The following is a 20,645-nucleotide window of genomic DNA, read 5'->3' as shown; positions in this document are numbered from 1 at the left end:
TTAAAATACTCGGATTTGGGATGCCAGTGCAATGCAGAGCTTGTAAAAGAAAACAGAAAAAAAGATGTAGGTACATGTTGATACAAGTTGCTAAATTAAACCCAAGTTCTATGGACTTCCCTTGCTAGGAGGAGAAAAAATAATTGTGGAAGAAACAAAATCTCTAAGAAAAAGTGAGAAGAATTTCAACTAGAAAAATGTCAGTGCGCTTTGACTTGTGAACATCTGTAGTTATTACAATCTTGAAAGAAATTACAGGGTTGAGACACGATATGAAAAGGTTTCTGTGGACTATACAATTATTTTTGTTTTCTAATTTTTTTCTTATTGGCATGTGCTTGTGAGAATCTTCAGGTAGCTTCTATCAAGTCCTATAAGTGCATAAATATAGCAGGGGTCCAGAAAGCAGCCCCAAAGCACTCAAGTTCCTGAGGTGAGGGTTTCAGCGTGCTTACGCAGTGCGTGGCCTGGCCTGACAAAACTTTGGTACCAGCATTTCTGGTTATTATCTGTACTGAAAAAAAATTGTTACTACCATCGCATAGAAAATGCTCGTTTTGAACAGAGCATGTAGTCCATTTAATATTTTCTAGTGCTCAGCAGGTATGTTTTGCCTGTTTTGCTTTTTGTTCATGCTCCTAGGGGATAAATGGGATTTTTTTTTCTCTATGTAACAGCCTTCTCTCCAGCACGCTTCTGCTGCTGGGTTTCACTTTTGAAAGTACAGTTTCATGCTGAATACTTTATTGTAGAGTTTTCTGCTGCTAAATGACAAAGATGACAATTTTCTGTTATTTTAAATTATTTTAATAATTTCATTTGAAATCTGCTCATCTGAAAAGGAACTGAGGAGGTAGGTAAGGGTACAGGCACAAAATACCGTAGAACATAGTTCTTTAAATCTGGGTATAATATAATAAAGCACTTTAACTCCCACTTCTCAGTCCGCAGTAGTTCACCTGTGTACCTAAAGTATGAGATAGCTGCTGATGGATGGATGATACTTTTGTATTTATAAATCTCAAACTTGTATTTACTGTTTCTGAGAACCTTTTGCATGGAAATCAATGTGATTAGGTACGTTGTAAACCTTTTAAGCTTTTTATTGTAAGCTTTTAAATATTTTAGCCATTACAAATGCTAGTAAATGCATCTGTCTTAACGCCTGCTGGCTATACATGTAATGCATGTGCAAATAGAAGGCCTTCTGAAAGCCCTAGTTGTGAAGCTGGTATTGACTAAACTATGACACTCTTCAGTCCAGAAGCATCTGTAAGTACATGACGAGGAAGTGGTCAGTTGCTGTTGGACGCTTGCTTTGGACAAACAGGACTGAGCTGCTGCCAGCTGTTAAATCACCTTAATCCGCAAGATCTCTGGCATCTGCATGCAGCAGATGGGTGGAAGGCTCTGGCTGAGCATCTCTGACTCCTCGTTATGTAAAAATGTAAGTCTGCAGCGGAGTGTGCAGGGTTACTCGTGTTACGTGATGGCTGTCGCTTGTAGGTGGAACTCTGCCTCAGCAAAAGATCTGCTTTGTCATCTTTGGGATGAAGCCTTGCTCCATTGATCTCACTTCTTTTTAAAGAAAGCATTCTCATTTTCAGTTGTAACCTGCTTTCAAAAGAAAATCAGGAAGTTGTTTTAGGTGCCTTTTTTTTTTTTTTTTTTTTTTTGTGTGTGTGTGTTAATTCCATAATTAGCTTCTCCAGGGATTTTCATAAATTATCTTACTTTCGATGGGCGTGTGAAGGATCTATGCAAACAGGAGGGAAACCATGAAACAGACCTACTAAGATGCTGTCAAATGTGAAAAGTGATGGAAAGCAGTGACAGAATTGGCATTGGATGGAAGATTTTTTTTTTGTCAAGTCATACTCATTTTGTGTAAGCTAATGCTGTACTAGAGGGAGGGGAGAATCCCAGCATAAACTGTGTATGTCCAAATAAAATAAGTCTATGAGTGTGTATTTACAAGCCAAACACCAAACTTTAATTTTTTAATATTTTTTTAGTGTTTTATGTGACCAGCTAGGATTCAAATGGAGGTGGCATTGCACATCTTTTCCATGGGCAATGCCATCTGGTTTAGATGCTTGTTTTCCAGCATGTGAAAAACTGAAGGTCTATTTGCATCAACCCGAATCAGCACTCTCATGCTCATGGTTGTCTCCTGAAGCAGAAGAACCTACACAGCCCTGCAGGATTTCTTTCTATCTAGGACTTCCTCATGTGGATATAGGAAAGAGCGGACTGCTCCCATCTGACAACAGCTGGCAGTTAGGTTAGCTCTTTCTGATATCACCTGAAGCTTTACTGCTGTTTCTGGAGAAGAAAAAGCTGTTCTGACATGATTCTGCCTAAAATTAAGCCATGGTAACTTTAGTCTCTGTTTCTGTGGCTGTGCTGCAGTTAGGTGAAGGGATAGGGACAAGAAAGTATCATCAGTTTTAGAAAATGTTAACGTTATAAATGTGAACATAGAAACATGATCTTTTTTAGGAAAGTTATTAATTGTTTTGCTTTTAGTTTGTGAGTGCTTCTTTATTAATATTAGTTCATGAGTGGCTGGTGTATACGCTAATGGGGGTCTGTAAGTGTAATATGCAAATGAGTACAAATAAATTCATCTTCATAGCTTCTGGTGCTTCTTTAAAAGTGGGAGGAAAATTGCAAAAGCTTATTAAAAGCAATGCGCTCCACCAAATGAAGAACAGAGAAATTGAATGTAGAAATGTGGGGGAAGGAATTCTTTCATTCTTTTAACCCACGGTAGTCTGTTAAACATAACACACACATGAGGATTGTTTCATTATTTAGCTACCCCGAAATAGCACGCGTAGTTGCAGTCACTTCTGATTTTATCTAGATTCTTTGTGTTGCAGCCAGATACTGAAATAGTGTAGTTGTCAGTAAAGATACATATGTGTCACACTGTCTGAATGTTTTGCTTTTCCTGTTTTCATTAAGAAACACAGGAAATAGTGTGCGATATTTTGTAAAAGGTAAGGCTTTTATTTGTACATTTTTATCTTAGTTAATATTTCTGTTTTAAGTGTCTTTTAATGAACTTGGTCACCATTCAGGATTTGACAATCATGGTATCTCCTCTTTTGCAGCAACATTGCATAATGTTAAAGGAGAAGCAGTTCTAGCCATCTGGTAATGCCTACCAGAGCCATATGTAGCAGCTGTAAGCAGCAGTATTTTCCTCCCTTCCTTATGTCCAAGCAGGCATATTGACCTCTTCATATCCTTCTGCTATGAGAGTTACGAAATTGCTATCACAGAATAATTTCATCTTGGCCATCTTATTCTTTCATGCAAAACTTCCTATTTTTTTTCTATGAATACGGTTTTCAGAATTATCTTTAAACTTCTTTTATGTTTGGCTTCTTTGATTGGAAAAGATTAAGATTTGGGTACTGAGGGTAAATCAGCATAACTTGTGAATTTGGTTGTTAAGAGAATTGCTTGGGAATGCCAGTATTGTTTGTGCTTGGCAGTTGTATTCTCCTCCCCTTCATCCCCCACATTTCTTTCTTTCTCTTTTAGTCTTATTTTTCATCTTTTGCTCCATTTTCTGTTTCTTCAGTTTATTGGTCCCATTTTCCCGAGGAGGTTCCCTTTTCTCTTGCACCGTGTTTTCTTCTTTCCAAAATACATTTTTCAGCCTTCTCTGCGTAATTTTTTCCCTACCCTTCATTACTTCTGTGTCTGTGCAAGCAGCCTGCACAATTTGTGCCTAATGAGCAATGACAAACTAGCCACAGATGCATGTGAGTGATTAGGGCACTGTCAGAGGATAGTCACCGAAGTGGAAGCTCATCTCGAATAAGTAGTAATGAGGGGACCAAGTTTAATTATAAATAAATAAAACTCTGTTTCTCGTGCAGCCTTCTCAGCCAGCCAGCTCTACCTGTTCCTAGAAGCAGCAGCATTTTCTTCATCCTGCCAGCCTGGAGTCCTTCACCATTTAAGAACTTGAGTGTGGAACTCCACCATTGCTTGGTCAAATTGGCAACCAGCAGCTGCTAAGGTCTTGCTACCTTGTTTTCCCTCTGCCAGTGGCTGCAGAGCTTGTCTTTTTGTGGCAGAAACAGATTCAACTTGCAGCCCTAGTAGAAGAATCAGGCAAGAGCAGAAAAATTTCTTCTTTCTTCCAAGACCTGAGCTGGCTGACTGCAGCTGCAGCTCTCAGTACTGAGCCATGCAGGGGAAGCAGATAGCCAAGAGCAATGGGGGTGGGTGGGCAGAGAGATGACCTTTCTGTTTTAGCAATGGTCAGCTCTTCATTTGGCTCAAGTCACCCTTGGAAACGGCTCCTTGAAGCAGGATGAAGTAAGTAGAGATTTGGTGTTTGCAACCTGCTTATTTTAAATCGGTGAAATCGAGCTTCATCTCTGCTACCTTCTGTTTAACTTTCCTGGCAGCCAGGCAGGGAAGAGTGGGGAGATGGAAAAGCCATTGACCATAGAGATCAGAACATCAACATAAATGATTTCAGTTAGGTTTTCATCTTTGAATTGGCTGTTAGTGGTTTTTAACAGTCAGTCATTGTTATAAAATTAAATTTTGCTGAAATAAATCCTTTTCGTCATAAAGGGGGAAATATTTTAACACTTTAGGAGTATTCTTGAAGCCATTTGTGAACATGGTATGTGTTGTAAGCTCAATCTGATCTGTTGTTTCTTTACTACCGGTCTGTTGCCTATCCAGAAATAAAAAAAAATAAAAGGAAAACCATAGCAATTGCAAGGACTTCAACTCTTTTCCTAAAACTTGTGAGGGGACATGAGTTTAGAGGAGCTTCATTCTTTGCTATTTCAAGTGAGAACTTGAAACTGACGGTAAAAGTGATGCTAAGGTCTATGAAATGCATGTTGTGAACAGATTATTATTTTTCACTTTTTAATGCTTTGTCCTGTTCTGTTAATAACGGTGGGTAAATATTTCAGATCAGAATAGGATTTTTGAACGGAGCTTTTTCTTCCATCTGACAAGTAGAGGGAAGTAATCTGTGTTTTTGTGTGTTTTAATCTTCTGTTAAACCCCCAAAATAGATGTTGTCTGAATGTTGTGACTTAGGGTTTCTTTTATCTTAGCTGCTGGTGCAGACCGGCTAACGTTGGACAAACTCAGCCCCATACAGACCTGTAATCGGCCTTCCCAGGGACAAGCAGGACGTTTGCTGTCTAAAAAAGGAGGTTACTTAAACATTTTGCAAATTAAATAATGTACTGGTTGCTCAAGATGTCTTCATCCTTTTCAATCCTGTGTTTCTCCCCATGTTATATTAGTGTTACTCAGACTCGAGAGGCCACATCTGAAAAAAGCCTTTTATGCATGGGGCTATTTTTCCCTGACATTAGACCTAGAAATGGACTGGAAGTGAAATACTCCGTGTAGATTACAAAGTGGTAGGCTTGCAGTGAAGATTGTCTTCTTGTCAGGCCTGTTTATTTTGAAGGATTAATGTAGGTGTTCATGTTAAGTCCTCTTATTGTATCTCTTGAATGAAAATACATGGCTAATGTCTAGGCTGTATCTGAAGGATTTGCAGTTACCATGCATATTATGAAGGAAAGGTGCTCAGTGGCATCAAATTCTTATCTTTTTATAGAGAGATGCAGAAGTTTGCTTGTATTCTAATCAGTGTCTTTTACAGGGCTTTTAACAGGTGAATATATCCCAGCACATAGGGGCTTATGAGGAGTTCTGGTGTCAATACAGTTTTTATTCACGTGACTGAGTTGAAACCTTGAATATTCATGCTTATCTGTTTCCTTCTGTGTGTTGGGCTGTCCCAATGCTGAGTGTTGCAAATTCTATGTACAGTTGCAGTCCTTGAGAAAGAGGAGTTACTGTAATCGTGCTGGAAGAGCTTGTCTACTTTCAGATGGTTTGCAATAAGGTATAAAAATGAAATGAACACATTGTAATTTTTTTTTCTTTCTAAATAAGTACAGAGATATGTGGCAGAATTTGACTGCTGGCTAGGTAGTAACTGCAGGTTTTGTCTCTTCTCATTCAAGAAATAGACCTCTCAGAAATCATTTATTTGCAAGTGTCTGTATTACAAATTGCAGTTTTCAATTAGAGAACACAAAAAAAGGGCATCATCTGAACTTCTTTACGGGTCTTGGGAAGGTGCTGTTGGGTTTCAGTGCTGTGCATTGAATACCTAGGGAGAGCTTTGCACTTCGGTTTGAAGTGATGGTGTTAATAGGACTAAATATGTGTCGGTCATAAAGTTTTACTGTTTTGGCTGAAGTTATTTGATATCGGATTCTGAAGTTATTTGAAAATTAATAATAAAAAATTAATCTGAAGTTATTTGAAATCTGTTCAATGGACTTGTGTTGGCTAGATAGCAATGCATGGCAAGTCATGAGATGTGAGGAGGTGAACTGCGTTAAATACAACAGCTTCTAGTTTCCTGAGAGGTCAGCGTTTGGTCCAATGAGTGGGATTCTTTAGCAGAGACTCATACAAACCAGATTGCCCTCTGAAATCAGTAAGGCTGACAGTGACCGCAACATAAAAAGCTGAAGGTTCAGGGGAAGTGCTTCCTGGCTGCATTGGGTAAACTTCCAGGTAACCCCCTGAGCACCTGAGTCTGGTGTGCATTCACTTGGGGTGGGTCTTGCAGTGATCCCAGCAGTACAAAAGGAGATCAAAAGATGCACTCTTAAAAACTTAGGAATGCTGTCATTGAGACATGAGGACGTGCTTAGTAAAAGTAAGAGGTAAGCTGGAGGGGCTGATGAATTTCACCTCTCACTTCATTTTTTTCTTAATTTATATGGTTAATAATTAATTTTCAAGCTTCTGCTGTATTCCCATAAACCCTTTAGTGAAAGCATTAGTATCATAGGGCTGTGGTTTCATGGTCACTTTAGGCTGACATAAATACGCATCGCTTCTGAGCAGGCAGCTCTCCTGGCTTGCTAGCGTGGGCCCAAGGGAACAGGAGCCTGGTTTGTGTGCTTAAAGTGCTTGGGAAAATGCAGCTTAAGAGAAATAGTGTTCCCTAGTAAATTAACATCTGCCTGAAAATAAGTTTCTGTTTGCTTTTAATAGCTGCGAGATAACAAGACAGATCTCCCCTCCCTCCCCCTCTTCAGCAGCTGTGGCAGCCCAAGAAACACCCTCCATGAATGTCTCCTCATCGGGATACTCCAGGACACCAGATTGCCTTTGTTCTGGCCTCTGCCTGGTGGATTTTTCCCTTTAGCATCCCAGGGAATTTCCAATTTGAAAAATCCTGGTGTGATTGTGGAGTGGAATAACAGGTGAACAGGCTGTATGAAGTCTGTTTTTTTTCTAATTTGAGGGAAAGCAGCATGGCACAAAACCAAAGAATTTATTAAGCTATTCTATTTTGCTTTGTTTTCATTGTCATGTCATCTGGCACTTTTTTCAGCATCTTTACTCCAGACAGTAACTAGTAGCTGAGGTGGAGGAGGTTTGGTTCAGCTGTTGCCGCTTTCAAACCCAAAATGAAGCTGTGTTTCGGGATAGTAAGAGAATGGATTGCAGCGTGTGATTTGGATGACAGCAGATGCCCTGTTGCAATTTTAGGTTTCCTCCTGTAGAGATGGCAACAGAGAAGCCTTCCTGCTGGGCTGGCAATGCGTAATTGGTTAATCCAGTTAGGTTGTCAGGCTTAGAAAAACAGTGAAACGATGGAGCACCACAGAAAACATCGTGGTCATGAAAAGATGTGCTTGGATCATTTGGGTACTGAGTGAAACTGGGAAAAAAATCATTCCTTTTAAGAAAAGTCAGCATAAAAATGAAATTTTTGAAAGTTATACGTATGGGTAATTTGTTCTGAAAATGGTGCTGAAGAAGTGAAGGTGTTGAATTGCTTTCCTCGTGACTGGTCTGAGAAGGTTCCCAAAAGGCCAAGGATGGTTCAGAAGTGTTACCTGCACCTCCTTTATTTTATTTTTTTCTGAATGGCTTTGTAGAAATTTGTATTTTGTGGAATAAAGGAACATCTTGAAATAGGAAGTGAGCATTCAATGAATTATCTGCAGTCTCTTGACATACTCTAATGTCATTGAGTAAGACTGCTCGCTTTTAACACATGCCTTTCCATACGGAGATGCCGCAGCTATGTCTGCGTGCATAAGTGCAGCACAATATGGTTGGAAATGGAGACAGACTTGTTTTGTAGAGTTAGGCGTGTATGAGTAGCTAAATCTTGGGGTTCAGTGCTCTGTTCCCTGATTGTCTTAGCTGTGGTGGGTGGCTCAGGCTGTGTGTCATGGGGACTGGCTGGGTGTTATCCAAAGACGGGTGAGGCTGGGGATGAGCGAGAAGAAAGGGAGCACTTCTCCCACTCTTTTACAAGTGGGTTCCTGCTTTGTTCCTGCGGAGCCTTCCCAAGATGTCACTTAAATCCCTGCTATAAGTGAGGATGCAGGTCGTGCAAGGATGTCCTGTTGGGGTCGTCTTCAGGGTCTGCAACTGCCACCAGTGATCCAAAACCATAAGCTCCTGCTGTTTGAAGTAGAGAACAAGACATAGAAATTAGGTCCCAGATAGAGCTATCGCTTTTATCAAAAGCAATTTTACTCTTACACTTTGAGATGATGGAGAATCGAGTAATAGAGGATACAAAATACTGTTTTATCCCATAAAGCACAAAATAAAGTTTGCATTGTTTACCTAAATATGTGTTATAATCAGAAAAAAGGATGAGTGTGCCCAGTGTTCATGGACATCTTGTTTGTATGCCATGTTCTGTCTTTATTCTGGGCCCAAATCCTATTTTTTTGGAGGAACTACTTTTTATGTCAAGAACTTGGCAGTGCTCATAGATCTTAACATTCAGTCTTTGATTTTGACCGAATTTATCCTTCTGCATTTGTTTCTGAAGATTTTGCTTGCAGTATTGCTATGTTGTAAAGTTCTTGGTAAAAACAAACAAAACAAAAAATCCAAAAGCTTGAATCTCTTGAAAGGCTTTTTATGTACAAAATTTCTGTAGTCAATATTAACTTAGTACAATGCAGTGCTATAAAATGTACCGAATGCATTAAAATCCTCATTTTACTTTTTTTTTCTGATTGCGTTGTATGTAACAGAAACATTCAGCTTAAGTTATTCAGTGCTGATACACAGGCAATCAGCTACACAGTGTTTGTGACAAATGGAAAATTGTAGAGAAAACGTCAAATACATTCCATTTCAACTTGCTGAGTTGATTTATCTGAGTTTCTACATGCATGCGGCTGTTAAAGAAAAATGGTGCGTTGCCACCCGAGTGATCCGTCAGCGCGGTGTTTTAATGTAAATTCCACCAAGGGGAACATTAAGGAACATTGTAGCGATGCTGTTCATCAAAGTAATTAAGTAAATAGGAACTGTATCTGATGACGAATGTGTCATGCTGATGCTTTGTACTTTTGTGCTGAGGAGCTCTGACAAAGTATTAAATTCTGTTTTTTTTAAATTTTGTGCCAAAAAAGAGACGCATTGATTAAACGTATAGATCACCTCTGAAGCTGGGACTTGAGTTGAAGAATCAATAAAGTGTTAGTAGGTTCCAGCCACCGGTATTATCCATTCTCAAGTATTTATTTTACAGACTCTGTGATTTGAAGCGTAAAATTTGTAGTAGCGGTGAGACTTTCTCAAATTGTGGCCAATAGCTTTTTTTTTTTTTTTTTTTTTTAAGCTGTTACTGTATGTATTGCATTTATTTAAAATAAATTCTGTTTCCCTTTGTTGGCATTCTTAAAAACTTCCTCAGGAAAGGATTTGCCAGAACCCTGCTGCTATGGGTAGCATGTTCTGTAAGGTGTTTTCAGTCTATTCTCAGGAATACAGTGGCCTACTTTGCAAAAAGTACCAATATGACCAGTCAGCTGGTCACCCTCAGATTCAAGTAGCTTTATAGTGCTTTGAACTGGGTCCTTATATTATTTTTACTTACAGATTTGCATTTTTTTCTGAGAAACTTCAGTAATGCTCATTTTGGTGTTCTAATAACAAGTTTGTCTCTTTTAGGAAATAAAGCCTCAAAGCCATTACAACCATGGATATAGTGAATCTCTTGGACGGAAAAGCCACATTGATGATTACAGCACTTGGGACATTGTCAAAGCCACACAGTAAGTTTTTTTTGAGAGTCAAATAGCAAAATATATATATAGCAAAATGCAAATATATAGCAAAATATATTTTTTATATATAATATATGTATAGAAAAATGTATTTTTTTAATATGCAGAAAGTTGAAGGCTAACTGTATTTGTAGATACAATAACGCAAGATTTTAGAAGTGAGCCCTACAGTTTAAGATCATTTTATGAGCAATGTGAGAAACATGTAGGAAGCATTGTGATAAGTTGTAAATATAGGTGGTTGCTGGGCAGATCGTTGGAAGAGAAAGTACAGTTTTCCTCCAGCTTGTACTGGTGTTTATTTTCTCTAAGTGATGGTTAAGAGGTAAGTGGGCAGCATATTGATGAGCAAATGTGAGGATTTCCTTGATTTCTTGGCATCATTTATGGGTTAGAAAGACTGCATCTGTATGTAGCTTCCTCCATCATCTCTAATTCTGCACTTTCAGTGGTGCTATGAAACTGACTTTATTGCTGAGAAAAGAATTGTAGGAGTAAACTGTAAAGAAAATTCAGCTAATAATTGCTTTTTCAATACAGATTAATTGTATAGAAGACAAATCTGTGTAGTCCTGTAATACGTACTGACTCACAAGACTTTCAGAAGAATTGTCATAGAACTACTTTTCAACTTTATGTTGTTCACTGTTCAGAAACCACCACCATCCCTTTGACCCGTGGTTTTCAGTTAGCTGAGATGATACAATTTCATTTTTAAAAACTATTGTTAGTTTGAAATCCTACTCTATTGCCAAGCTATTTGCCTTTCTTTATAAAAGAAAAAAACAGCTTTTAGTTTCTTTCCTAAAAGTCATCTCCTTGAACTGAAGGCACCTTTGCAGCTCAGTATTTGACATAGGCCACATGTAGGTTTAGGAAGTATGTACTTTCCTTCACCTTTTGAATTCTTAGGGATTTAACTTCCTGATGTAGATGTTGACTGACCCTGCAGTTGTTGCTCTATAGGGTTTAATAGTAACACTACAACCTATAATCTTCTTATCAGGGGATTCTTAGAAATTAAAGCACTGGTATAACATTGAACTGGCTGCTTCTTAAGGGCATGGAACTATGACAGCAGAAGCGATGATTTTGCAAATTACCTGCTTTCATTTTTGTATGCTTGAAGCCCTGAAACACATTTGTCTCAGATAAATGTCTCTGTCATTATCCCTCAGATTTAGGTTGATCTGTGCTTTCAGCTGAGGTGCTTTAATTCTTTTCTGGTCTCCTCTGACAATTAGTAGGGCTGTGAGTTATGTGTTACATTCCTCCACAGTCTTTGTGTGATGCAGTTGGTGAGAAGTCCTCTCCTCTGTAAGAGGACTGCTGTTTTCTATCACAGCCCAAATGCTTAATAGCTCAGGGAAAGATGACTCAGCATGGGTATACGATCAAGTTATGCTAGTGGTATTCCTTGGGACCTCCCAGACTAGACGGATACCTCACCTTTATTTTAAGTATTTACTAAGTTTTGAAGACCATGTTATATAAGACATCAGGCCTTAAGGGAGAGAAACTAAGTATTATAAGGCTTGTAGTAAAATAAAGCTGCTAATATATTAATTCAGCTAATATATTAATTCAGCCCAATTAAAAAAAAAAATAAATAAGAAAAATGGTCTCCACATTACTGTTGAAGGTGAAGTTTCACATGATAAATAGCAATGGTGAAAGGGTGCATCACTAATGCGTAGTTCCTGCTAAAATGAACAATGTAGTTACTTCTGTAGAAATATAACCTCTTTAACCTCTTGTACATCTATAACCTTTTTACCTCTTTCTTGTTAATAAAAAATGAGTGATCTTATCCTCTGCCACTTGTCCTCAAATAGCATTGTTTACTTAGATTAAAATAACTGGTTCAGTTTACATTTCAGTTTGGTTCTAATGTAAGTTGGATGCCACAAAAAACTTTTTTTTTTTTTTAAAAAAAAAAGAACACTAATGTGTCTCCTAGAACTCCCCTCCCCAAGCAGTTCAGTAACTTCAATGACAATACAGAAAAACAGAATAAAAATTATATTCAGTCTCCTTAGTTTTGGCTTTTTTTCCCCCCAGAATTCAAATGTGTATTCAGCTAGGATTGGCAGCAAAGTTGTTTTGTTTTTGCTGTGTTCCCCCCCCCCCCCCCAGGACACTTCAAAACCTCCCCTGAAGGATCTAAGTTTTCTCAGTGCAATGATATCAGATGGCAGCTGGGGTGCTTACTGTTAATAAAATGAAATCCTATTGTTCTCAGGACTGATCTGAGAGCTAATTATAATAATAGTCTTGTGCATTTTTCTGTTTCTTTAAAAACCAAAACAAACCTGACACTTTAAAAAAGACAAATCTGTCTGATTGTGCCTTCCAAAATATTTGTCATTTAATGTAAGACCACTTAAATTGCAGGCTTCTTGACAGAGGGTGAATTTCACCATAGCCTAGAGTTGTCTGTTATCGTGTTTGTGATAACCCACACAGGAAGCAGTCAGTCGCATCATATGAGTACCTAGTCAGTCATTTAATCTTTTTCAGTCACTGTTCATGCTGTATTTCATGTACTACATTATTAAAAGCTTCTCCTGTGAAATCAACTAGCGTTGTTTATTGCTGCAACACATACTGAAATGGGGAACATAGCTTCTTAAACTTTAATGTTGATGATGAAAATGTTTAATTCCTCTCCACTCTCTACATGCTGTTTGATTGTAGAATTCCGCTTTGAGATGAAGACTTTATTGGCACATGATTACAGAGAAATAGAAGTGTTAGTAAAATGATGCATTTGCTTTTATGTTTCTCAGCAGGTCAAAATGATAAGAGCTTGCAAGCTCCACACATTTTTCCAGAAGAATATTTTGTTCTTTGTTTCATGCCACGTTGGACTGTTCATGTGCATTATCTTCTTAGTTTGTAGTTTGAGCACTTACTAAATTAACTTGCTTATACGCTGATCTACAAATCTGATAACCTCTTAAAATCAAATTAAGACTGTATGGAAAAGAGCAGTTCAGTCAATGTTATTGATGCAAGGAGTTCATCAGTATTTGTGTTTTTCTCCCACTATAAATGTATTCCTCATAAGTTGCATAAACTGGATCTAGGCATGATTTACACCAAAAATACTCTGTTTATTTTGCAGAAGCTTGTGCTGGAGTAAGAATGATAGTTTAATTTTAATACACATTGATGTGAAGGACACTTTCTATTGGCTATTTTATGTGTCCAAAGACATCTAGCTAGAGTTAAAAGCACTACTTTCTTTCTTTTAACTAGAGTTAAAAGCACTACTTTCTTAACCCTTCACATTGTAACATCTGCAAGATGTTTGTAGTCCCTTGGCACCTTGTATTCAATTATAGCAAAATTCAAGTTTATTCATGTAACGTTTCCACTGTTTTTGAAAAGTAGAAGCAGGCAGAAGCAGGCCACTCATATATTTGAAAATACATTTTCAATACACTGGTAAAAATGGGCCATTTTTGCCTTTGCTGTTGCAGTAGAGTAATATAAGTTTACTCCATTTTACTCAATTTAGTAAGTACTTCACCTGGAACTGCGTGGCAGGTCTTTGTATTTCTTCTGTCTCTATAAAATCCAAGGATGGGCTCTGTACCAGTTTAGTTTCTCTGATACCTGCTCTCACTAGAGAGGAGTGAATGGAGTTTCCTATAAACTAGGAAAAGCCATAAGCTGTTTAAAAGTGGAAGTGTAATTGGGGATATTTTAGGTCTGTTTATTTCCATTTCTTATGGATTAGCACTAGTAGCTCTGCTTCATCCAAGTTGGAGTCAACTTTGAACATGATGACCTAGGAGGGGTACCATGATAACATAGTAACTTAAAGCTCATTGCTGGCTGTTTTTTTTTTTTTAGATCTTTTAAGCCATGAAAATATTGAGAAACAGCTAATGTTCACAGGTGGAGAAGTATATGGTGGGTTATGACCAGAACTAACTCCAGAACAAGTTAATTCTTGCTTTGTGATTTTCAACTCTGAGTGAAGAGGCACCTTCTGCTTGCAGTGACCTTGAGCAAATTCCAACTGCTAGAAGTGTGTTAAATAACTATTATGAACATTAGTATTAAACATTAATAAGATTAATAACATTTGAGGCTTCTGCAGTATTGATTCTCTGTGCTCAAATATTATGGTTTTGTTATTGCAAGATTAACTTTTCTGCTAGTTTTATTAACCAGTATCATTAAAAATGAGATTTGTATGCATTGTGAAATAGTGCAACAAAAATATGCTGGATCTATGCTGAATCTTGCTCAGAAATAAATAAATTGGATACATTTGAGAACTGGCTTTTGTCCTCACCATTTCTTATTATTCATAGTGTACCAGACACTAAGGAAAGAAAAGATACATAGAAAATAATTCAAATTGGTCAGGGCTGGCCAAAGTGACGATTACTCCTGTTTTTATTTCATCCATCCATAGGGGATGAAGGTCAGATTGTGACAAAAGTATGTATTCTTTGCCTGCTCGATTCAGCCTCTGGAGTTTATATACATACCAGCTTTAGCAATATAATTTAAGTTTGAATGGAAGGGTGTTGTGTTTTTTTAACCACGTTTACAACATAGCCACAACCGTCTAGCCAATCTGGGGCTCTGGAGTGTATACAACAGCTGAAATTCTCTTGTCTCTCAACATCATTGTTCCAGGTCCGTTAGGCAGCTCTTGAGTTTGCTCAAGAGCAGTTTTGCTGTTGAAAACAAAGCTGTCTTACTGTTTAACACACCAAAAAAAATATATATGTGAAAGGCTATGTTAGTATTTAACTGCCATTGTTCGTGGGAATGAAACTTTAAAAGGTGAAACAAAAAAAAATCTTTGTATTAATTGCATTTCCAGTTAAAACAGCTTTGATTGTATTTGCAGTGATAGTAAGATAAGGGAGGAGGCTCCTGGCTTATATGCTGGTTGTTGGTGTGGTGATGTGCTCGCTGAAGAGAGAGACCTTCTTACTACTGTGACCAAATTTGATGTTGCTCCTATGGCAAAGCTGGCAGCGTCTATTTTTAAGACTGCGTGCTTGCAGACAAAAACCAAAGATTACAAATTTAAGACACAAAGGGATTCTAGGACACTATTATTGAAAGTATTAAATTAAGAATATAATTTACGGTGACAAGATACTATAGTTACTGAATTGGCTTAGACTGTGACAATGAAATGAACTTGCACAATGGGATTTTTGCTCTGAAAGAACTAGTCCCATTTTTCTCAAGAACAAGACAAATTCAGCAGTATTGACTATATTCCTAAATTATATTCCATTGATGCTTACCATCCTTCAGAATTCACCCAGATGCTGAATTTGTTGTACTAATATACTGATCTGTTGAGAGGATTTGTCTTCCTTCTTCTCTCTTGAAGGGAATACAACCTTTATAGCAACATTGTGAGTATGCTGACTGTCTGAAATAGGTGGCTTTCAAATGTTGTAATCTAACAGTGCATCACTAACATTTGGAGAAGACAAAGTGAAGTCAGCCATGGCAGACTAATGAAAGAAAAACTGTGTAGTGTGTTAAGAGAAGAATGCTACATTTCTAGGACGGAGCTCAAGAAACCATGGCTGCATCAGATTCAGTGTTTTCTTCTATTTAATTGTAGAGAGCATACTGTTTCCAGTAATAGGAACAAATTGCTGTAAATTCCTAACCTTTTGCCAGCTGTTTTTTGTCTATCTAGATCCTTACATCCTCTCATGACAATAAATTGGAGTTATTAAGTTATACCTTGTTACATATTTTATAATCAGTTACGAACTCCAGATGCTGTAATATGCCAATGTGATATACAGACGAGCAACTTTGGGAAATTCCAGAAGCATGTTGAAGATAATTCTCAAACATCAGATGTAGGAGGCCACCTTTCCTAGCTGGCTCACCAAGTACTTAGGACAGGAATTAGAGAAGGCCTTGTGGGAGATGTGACAGGAGGTGGCTGTCTTGGCCACAGTGATCATGAAGCAGTTCAAAAATTTTGGTATAATGTGAAAAAAGGTCTGCAATGTTTCCACCCTGGATTTTAAAAGAGCAAACTTTAAGCTACTCAGGGAGTTAGTTGGCAGTATCCCTTTGGAATTGGCTCCGATGGGTTTAGGGGTCTGTGATAGTGGGTCAGTTTTCAAGGACCACCATTTAAAAGCCTAGGAGCAGACAATCCCATTGCCCCTGCAAGTAAAACAAGTGGGGCAGAAGACAGGCTTTGTTGAATAATAAACTCTTCCTGGGACTAGGGCATCAAAATAAAATATATCACCTCTAGAAGCAAGGTCTGGTCTCCACAGGGAGGGTACAGAGCTGCAGTTTGGTTGTGTAGAGAGAAACCAAAAAATGCTGAAGCCCAGCTTGAGTTGACTGGCCAAGGTGGTGTCAGACAATAAAAAAAAGGCTTTTTCAGGTATGTGAACAGCAAGAGGCAGTCTAAGGAAAACATTAGACTGATACTTTATGAAGATGGTCACCTGGCAATTAAGGATGAGGAAAAGGCTGAGGCATTTAATTTCTTTTGCCTTAGTTTTTAGCATTAATGATAGATTGTGAGCTGCCTAGTCCTCTGTTGGAAGACCATGAATGGGGAAGAAATGGCTTTCCATATGTGGCTACTGAAATTGTTAGGGAGCAGCTTTATCAGTTGAATATTTGGAAGTAAGTGGGGCTTGATGGGATTCATAGCAGAGTGCTTGAAAGGGCTAGCAGATATTACAGCTGGACACCTCTCAACAATTTACCAAAGGACTTGGCAGTCTGGGAAAGTCCCTGCTGACTGGAAGCTAGCCGTCATTACACCAAATCTACCAAGAAGGGCATGAGGGAGGCCGCACGACACTACAGGCCTGTTAATCTAGCCTCTGTCCCTCAGAAGGTTATGGAGAAGATTATCTTGGATGCTACCGAGAAGCAGTTAAAGAACAAAGCTATTATCAGGCATAGTCAATGTGGGTTCATCAGAGGAAAGTCCTGCCTTAGCAGTGGCAGCGCCCCTGGCAGCCATGGGGACAAACTGCTTGGGTGTGCTGAACACCGCATAGCTGGCTGGTGAAACCCTTTTGATTCTCCCGCTATGTTTAGTGTTAGTGTGGCCTCACCTTGAATACTGCGTGCCCTTCTGGGCTCCACAGTACAAAAAAGGGTGTTAAGGTGCTTGAAAGCCTCCAGAGGAGGACGACAAAGCTGGTAGCGGGGCTGGCAGCCTGTCCCATGAAGGCAGGCTGAGGCCCTTGGGCTGCCTGGGCTGGAGAAGAGGAGGCTGAGAGGTGACCTCCTGAACTATTCTATTCTACATACTGTGTGGCAAGGTCAGAATTTGCTTTCTTGTATTCTAGAAGTCCTGCTTTCACTGCATCTCTTTTACTGCCTTGTCTCCTCGTTCTTGGCTGAGTTGCCCCTAGTTGTCCTGACTTGTTTCAGTGGCCCTTGCGGCTGCAGGGCCAGCCAAGAATTGCATCACGTTAACCCATTTAAACAAGTGTCAGAGATCGGCCGGTCTTAAAGCCTTATCACTTTTCCTGGCAGTTACATGTGTCTGACTGGATGTATTTTGTCTAACTGGTTGCATATTTGTGAGTCTTCATAAACCAAACCTCTCCTTCCCATCCTCCCCTTCTCCCCCCAGCCGCTTAAAAACAAAGCTTTATTGTCAAAATAATTCATGACTGCTGCATTTTTACTGAGTCTGAAGAACCAAGCTATACAGGCTTGTTTCCAGTTTGTATGTGCTGCAGGCAGCAGTCTTTGTTCTGCTTTTGTAATGCTTTTGAAAGATTACAGGCATGACAGCAATATCTAGCATTTTTCATAATTTCCAGTGTGACTTTCCTAAGAAGTAGAAAATATGATTTAAGGAGGTTGTTATGCATAGCACTTCTTTTTTTTTTTTTTTTTTTTTTTTTCCAATACTGTCCGATTAATGTGCTTCAAACCTGGAGTGGGCTTGGAAAGCATTCCTGAGGTTATATGACTTGATTCAATTGAGGCTTCACTACGGCAGGACTGTGTCTGGGTTGAAGAGCCACTCAAACACATTGAAGAAAAAGCAAGAATGGGAACTACCCTGGAAAAAAGGTCTGGATGCCAGTTTTGCCAGCTGACCCAAGGGGAGCAAAGGGGCCTTCAGTTGTCTAAGGCTGTGTCTTCTGCAGTGGAATATGAAAGCAACATAAGGAAAACATACTTAAATTCCAACTTTGAGAGGCTGTTAATCTTCTGTTATTGCAGAAGTCAGGTGTCACAAAGAGAGGAAGCATTGAACTTGACTTCAGGTTGTGCCTGGCACCAGTCTCCTCCTTGAGACTTAGGAAATTCTTGTGGGTTGTATATACTTTCAAATGTAATCTTAACAAGCATTTCTACATTGCTTTTATTACCACTAAAAATAGGAGTGAAACAGCATAAGCATCAGGACAAATGGTATTTAATATTGGAGTTAGTCCTATGTTAGATGCATACGCGATATTTATGATTCCTGAATTGTTTCAACTTTCAAAATATAGGCAATTTTTTTAATGAAGTTAGCTCACAGTTAATAGTTGTCTTTAATTAAAGCATTAATTTCATATTAAAAGAGAATTTTGAAGGGATATGATAAAACAGTACTAACTTACATTAGGCAAATTGCTGTTTGTTATCTGAGAAGGAAAATGCAAAGTGTCAGGGATCTGTTAATGTTTGTAACTGATCTGATGATCTTGTTATCCATTCTGATGATTTTTGGAAAATACTTTCAAACCAGTTGGCCCTGTTACTTTGGCCTTCAAGAGATGGGAAAGGAAGGAAAACAGACATGGGAGAAACAAATACAGCTGAGTCCCTGGGAAGAGAAGAATCCTGTTTTATACTAGGCATCCTACTGAGCTGTATTTCACCTTGTTCTGCTGTATAGTTTGCTGTGGAGACAATTCTTCTGTAAAATCTTGAACTGGTTAATACAACTTCTGCCAGTGAAACTTACTGTTGTAAGAGATCTGTATTCACGTAGTACCAGAAAGTCTCTGCTTTGTTTCTCTTCTGTTGAAGGTTGTGCATTATCATCATTACAGAGTTTGCCTTATCCATTTTTATGCAAGGTAACAGCTTTGAAAATCTGATTTTCTTCTTCAAGGTATGGAATATATGAACGATGTAGAGAGTTGGTGGAAGCAGGTTATGATGTACGGCAACCAGACAAAGAAAACGTAACGCTTCTCCACTGGGCTGCAATCAACAACAGGATAGATCTGGTGAAGTATGTATTACGCTTAAAGTGATATATAAACTAATTGTATCCTTGAAAATATTGTTGTTTTAAATGTGTTAGTCCTAATTATCTTAAAAAGTCAATTTTAGTTCTTGAAATCTGAGGGAGGGGATAGTAGACAGAAGATCTGATCTGCGTGTTTTACAGACACCATTTTGATGACACAGTTAACAAAAATAAAACCTGTTAAATGTCTAGTATTTGAGCTTAAGCTTTTCTCAGATGAGATGAACCTGTGGAATAGCTGTTCAGCTGAATGTGTAATTCCTTTATACCATGGTGGACTTGCTGAAGTGCCAACGTTTTTTTTTTTTAGGGAGTGAAATTTAATGCAAGGTAATAGCATGTATTTTAAATAAGTGAGATTAACATGATGGAAGGGGCATCCTTCTTCATTCAGCATTTCAAGAAGTTCTGAGTTTAATAACATTTCTGCATTTTACTAGGAATTACTAATTCTTAGTACTTGCTGTTTTATAAGTCAGAACTGTATACAGGACATGTTTGTTTTCTCTACCAGTAGCAAGATGATGAATTAAGTACATACAGTTATATCTAAAGACGCAAAATATTACTGAATCAGCAAGATTCTAGGATATTTGGTATAAACTGCACATCTTCAATCAGTCCACTTTTCAAAATATTTCTTATGAATGAATGTAAATGCACACAAAACCAAATGCAAAACATCTTCATTTTAAGCGGGGTCTCCCCATGTATTTCCATCACCAGTGTCTTCATCAGAACAGATCTTGAGTTTCTTGAAGTTGCCTGCAGATCTCAGGTTCATATTTCTCTTCTTGTTTTTAAAGGACTTTGTTCTGATGTAGTTCTTTTAAAAGAAGGTTAAAGGTAGATAAACAGAGGAAGATTTAGCTCTGCTGAGAAGGACCTTAGGGTCCCAGTTCACAGCAAACTGACCGTGAGCCAACAATGCACCATTGCTGCAAAAAAGGCTAATGTTATCCAGTACAAGAAACATATGGGTATACCTGGGGTGAGTTCAGTGCAGGGTCACAAAGATGATTAAGGGACTGGAGCATCTGATGTCTGAGGAGAGGCTCCAAGAGCTGGGGCTATTCAGTCTGGCGAAGAGAAGTCTCAGGGGAAAGGATTTTAGTAATGTCTACAAATACCAGATGGAAAAGGAATAAAGAAGACAGAGCCAGAGTTCTCCCTTGTCTGACAGGACAAGAGGAAGTGGGCACAAATTAAAACGTGAAATTCCATCTGAACATCATATTTCATTTATTTATTTACCCATG

The 20,645-nt window shown here is 38.4% G+C and overlaps 1 protein-coding gene across 1 annotated transcript in view; it reads left to right on the top strand.

Annotated features, from left to right (window-relative positions):
- The window catches only part of ZDHHC17 (zDHHC palmitoyltransferase 17), a 71,696-nt gene that overhangs the window by 8,808 nt on the left and 42,243 nt on the right, over positions 1–20,645 (top strand). The window contains exons 2-3 of the mRNA XM_084516308.1: positions 10,024–10,127; positions 19,246–19,368. Coding sequence (XP_084372434.1) covers positions 10,024–10,127; positions 19,246–19,368 — 227 coding nt within the window. The remainder of the gene's footprint in view (positions 1–10,023; positions 10,128–19,245; positions 19,369–20,645) is intronic.

The sequence above is a fragment of the Aythya ferina genome (assembly GCF_964211825.1).
Source record: "Aythya ferina genome assembly, chromosome: 1".
Classification (NCBI taxonomy): Eukaryota; Metazoa; Chordata; class Aves; order Anseriformes; family Anatidae; genus Aythya; species Aythya ferina.
The sequence above is the reverse complement of the archived record's forward strand: the minus strand, read 5'-3'. Positions and strand labels throughout refer to the sequence as shown.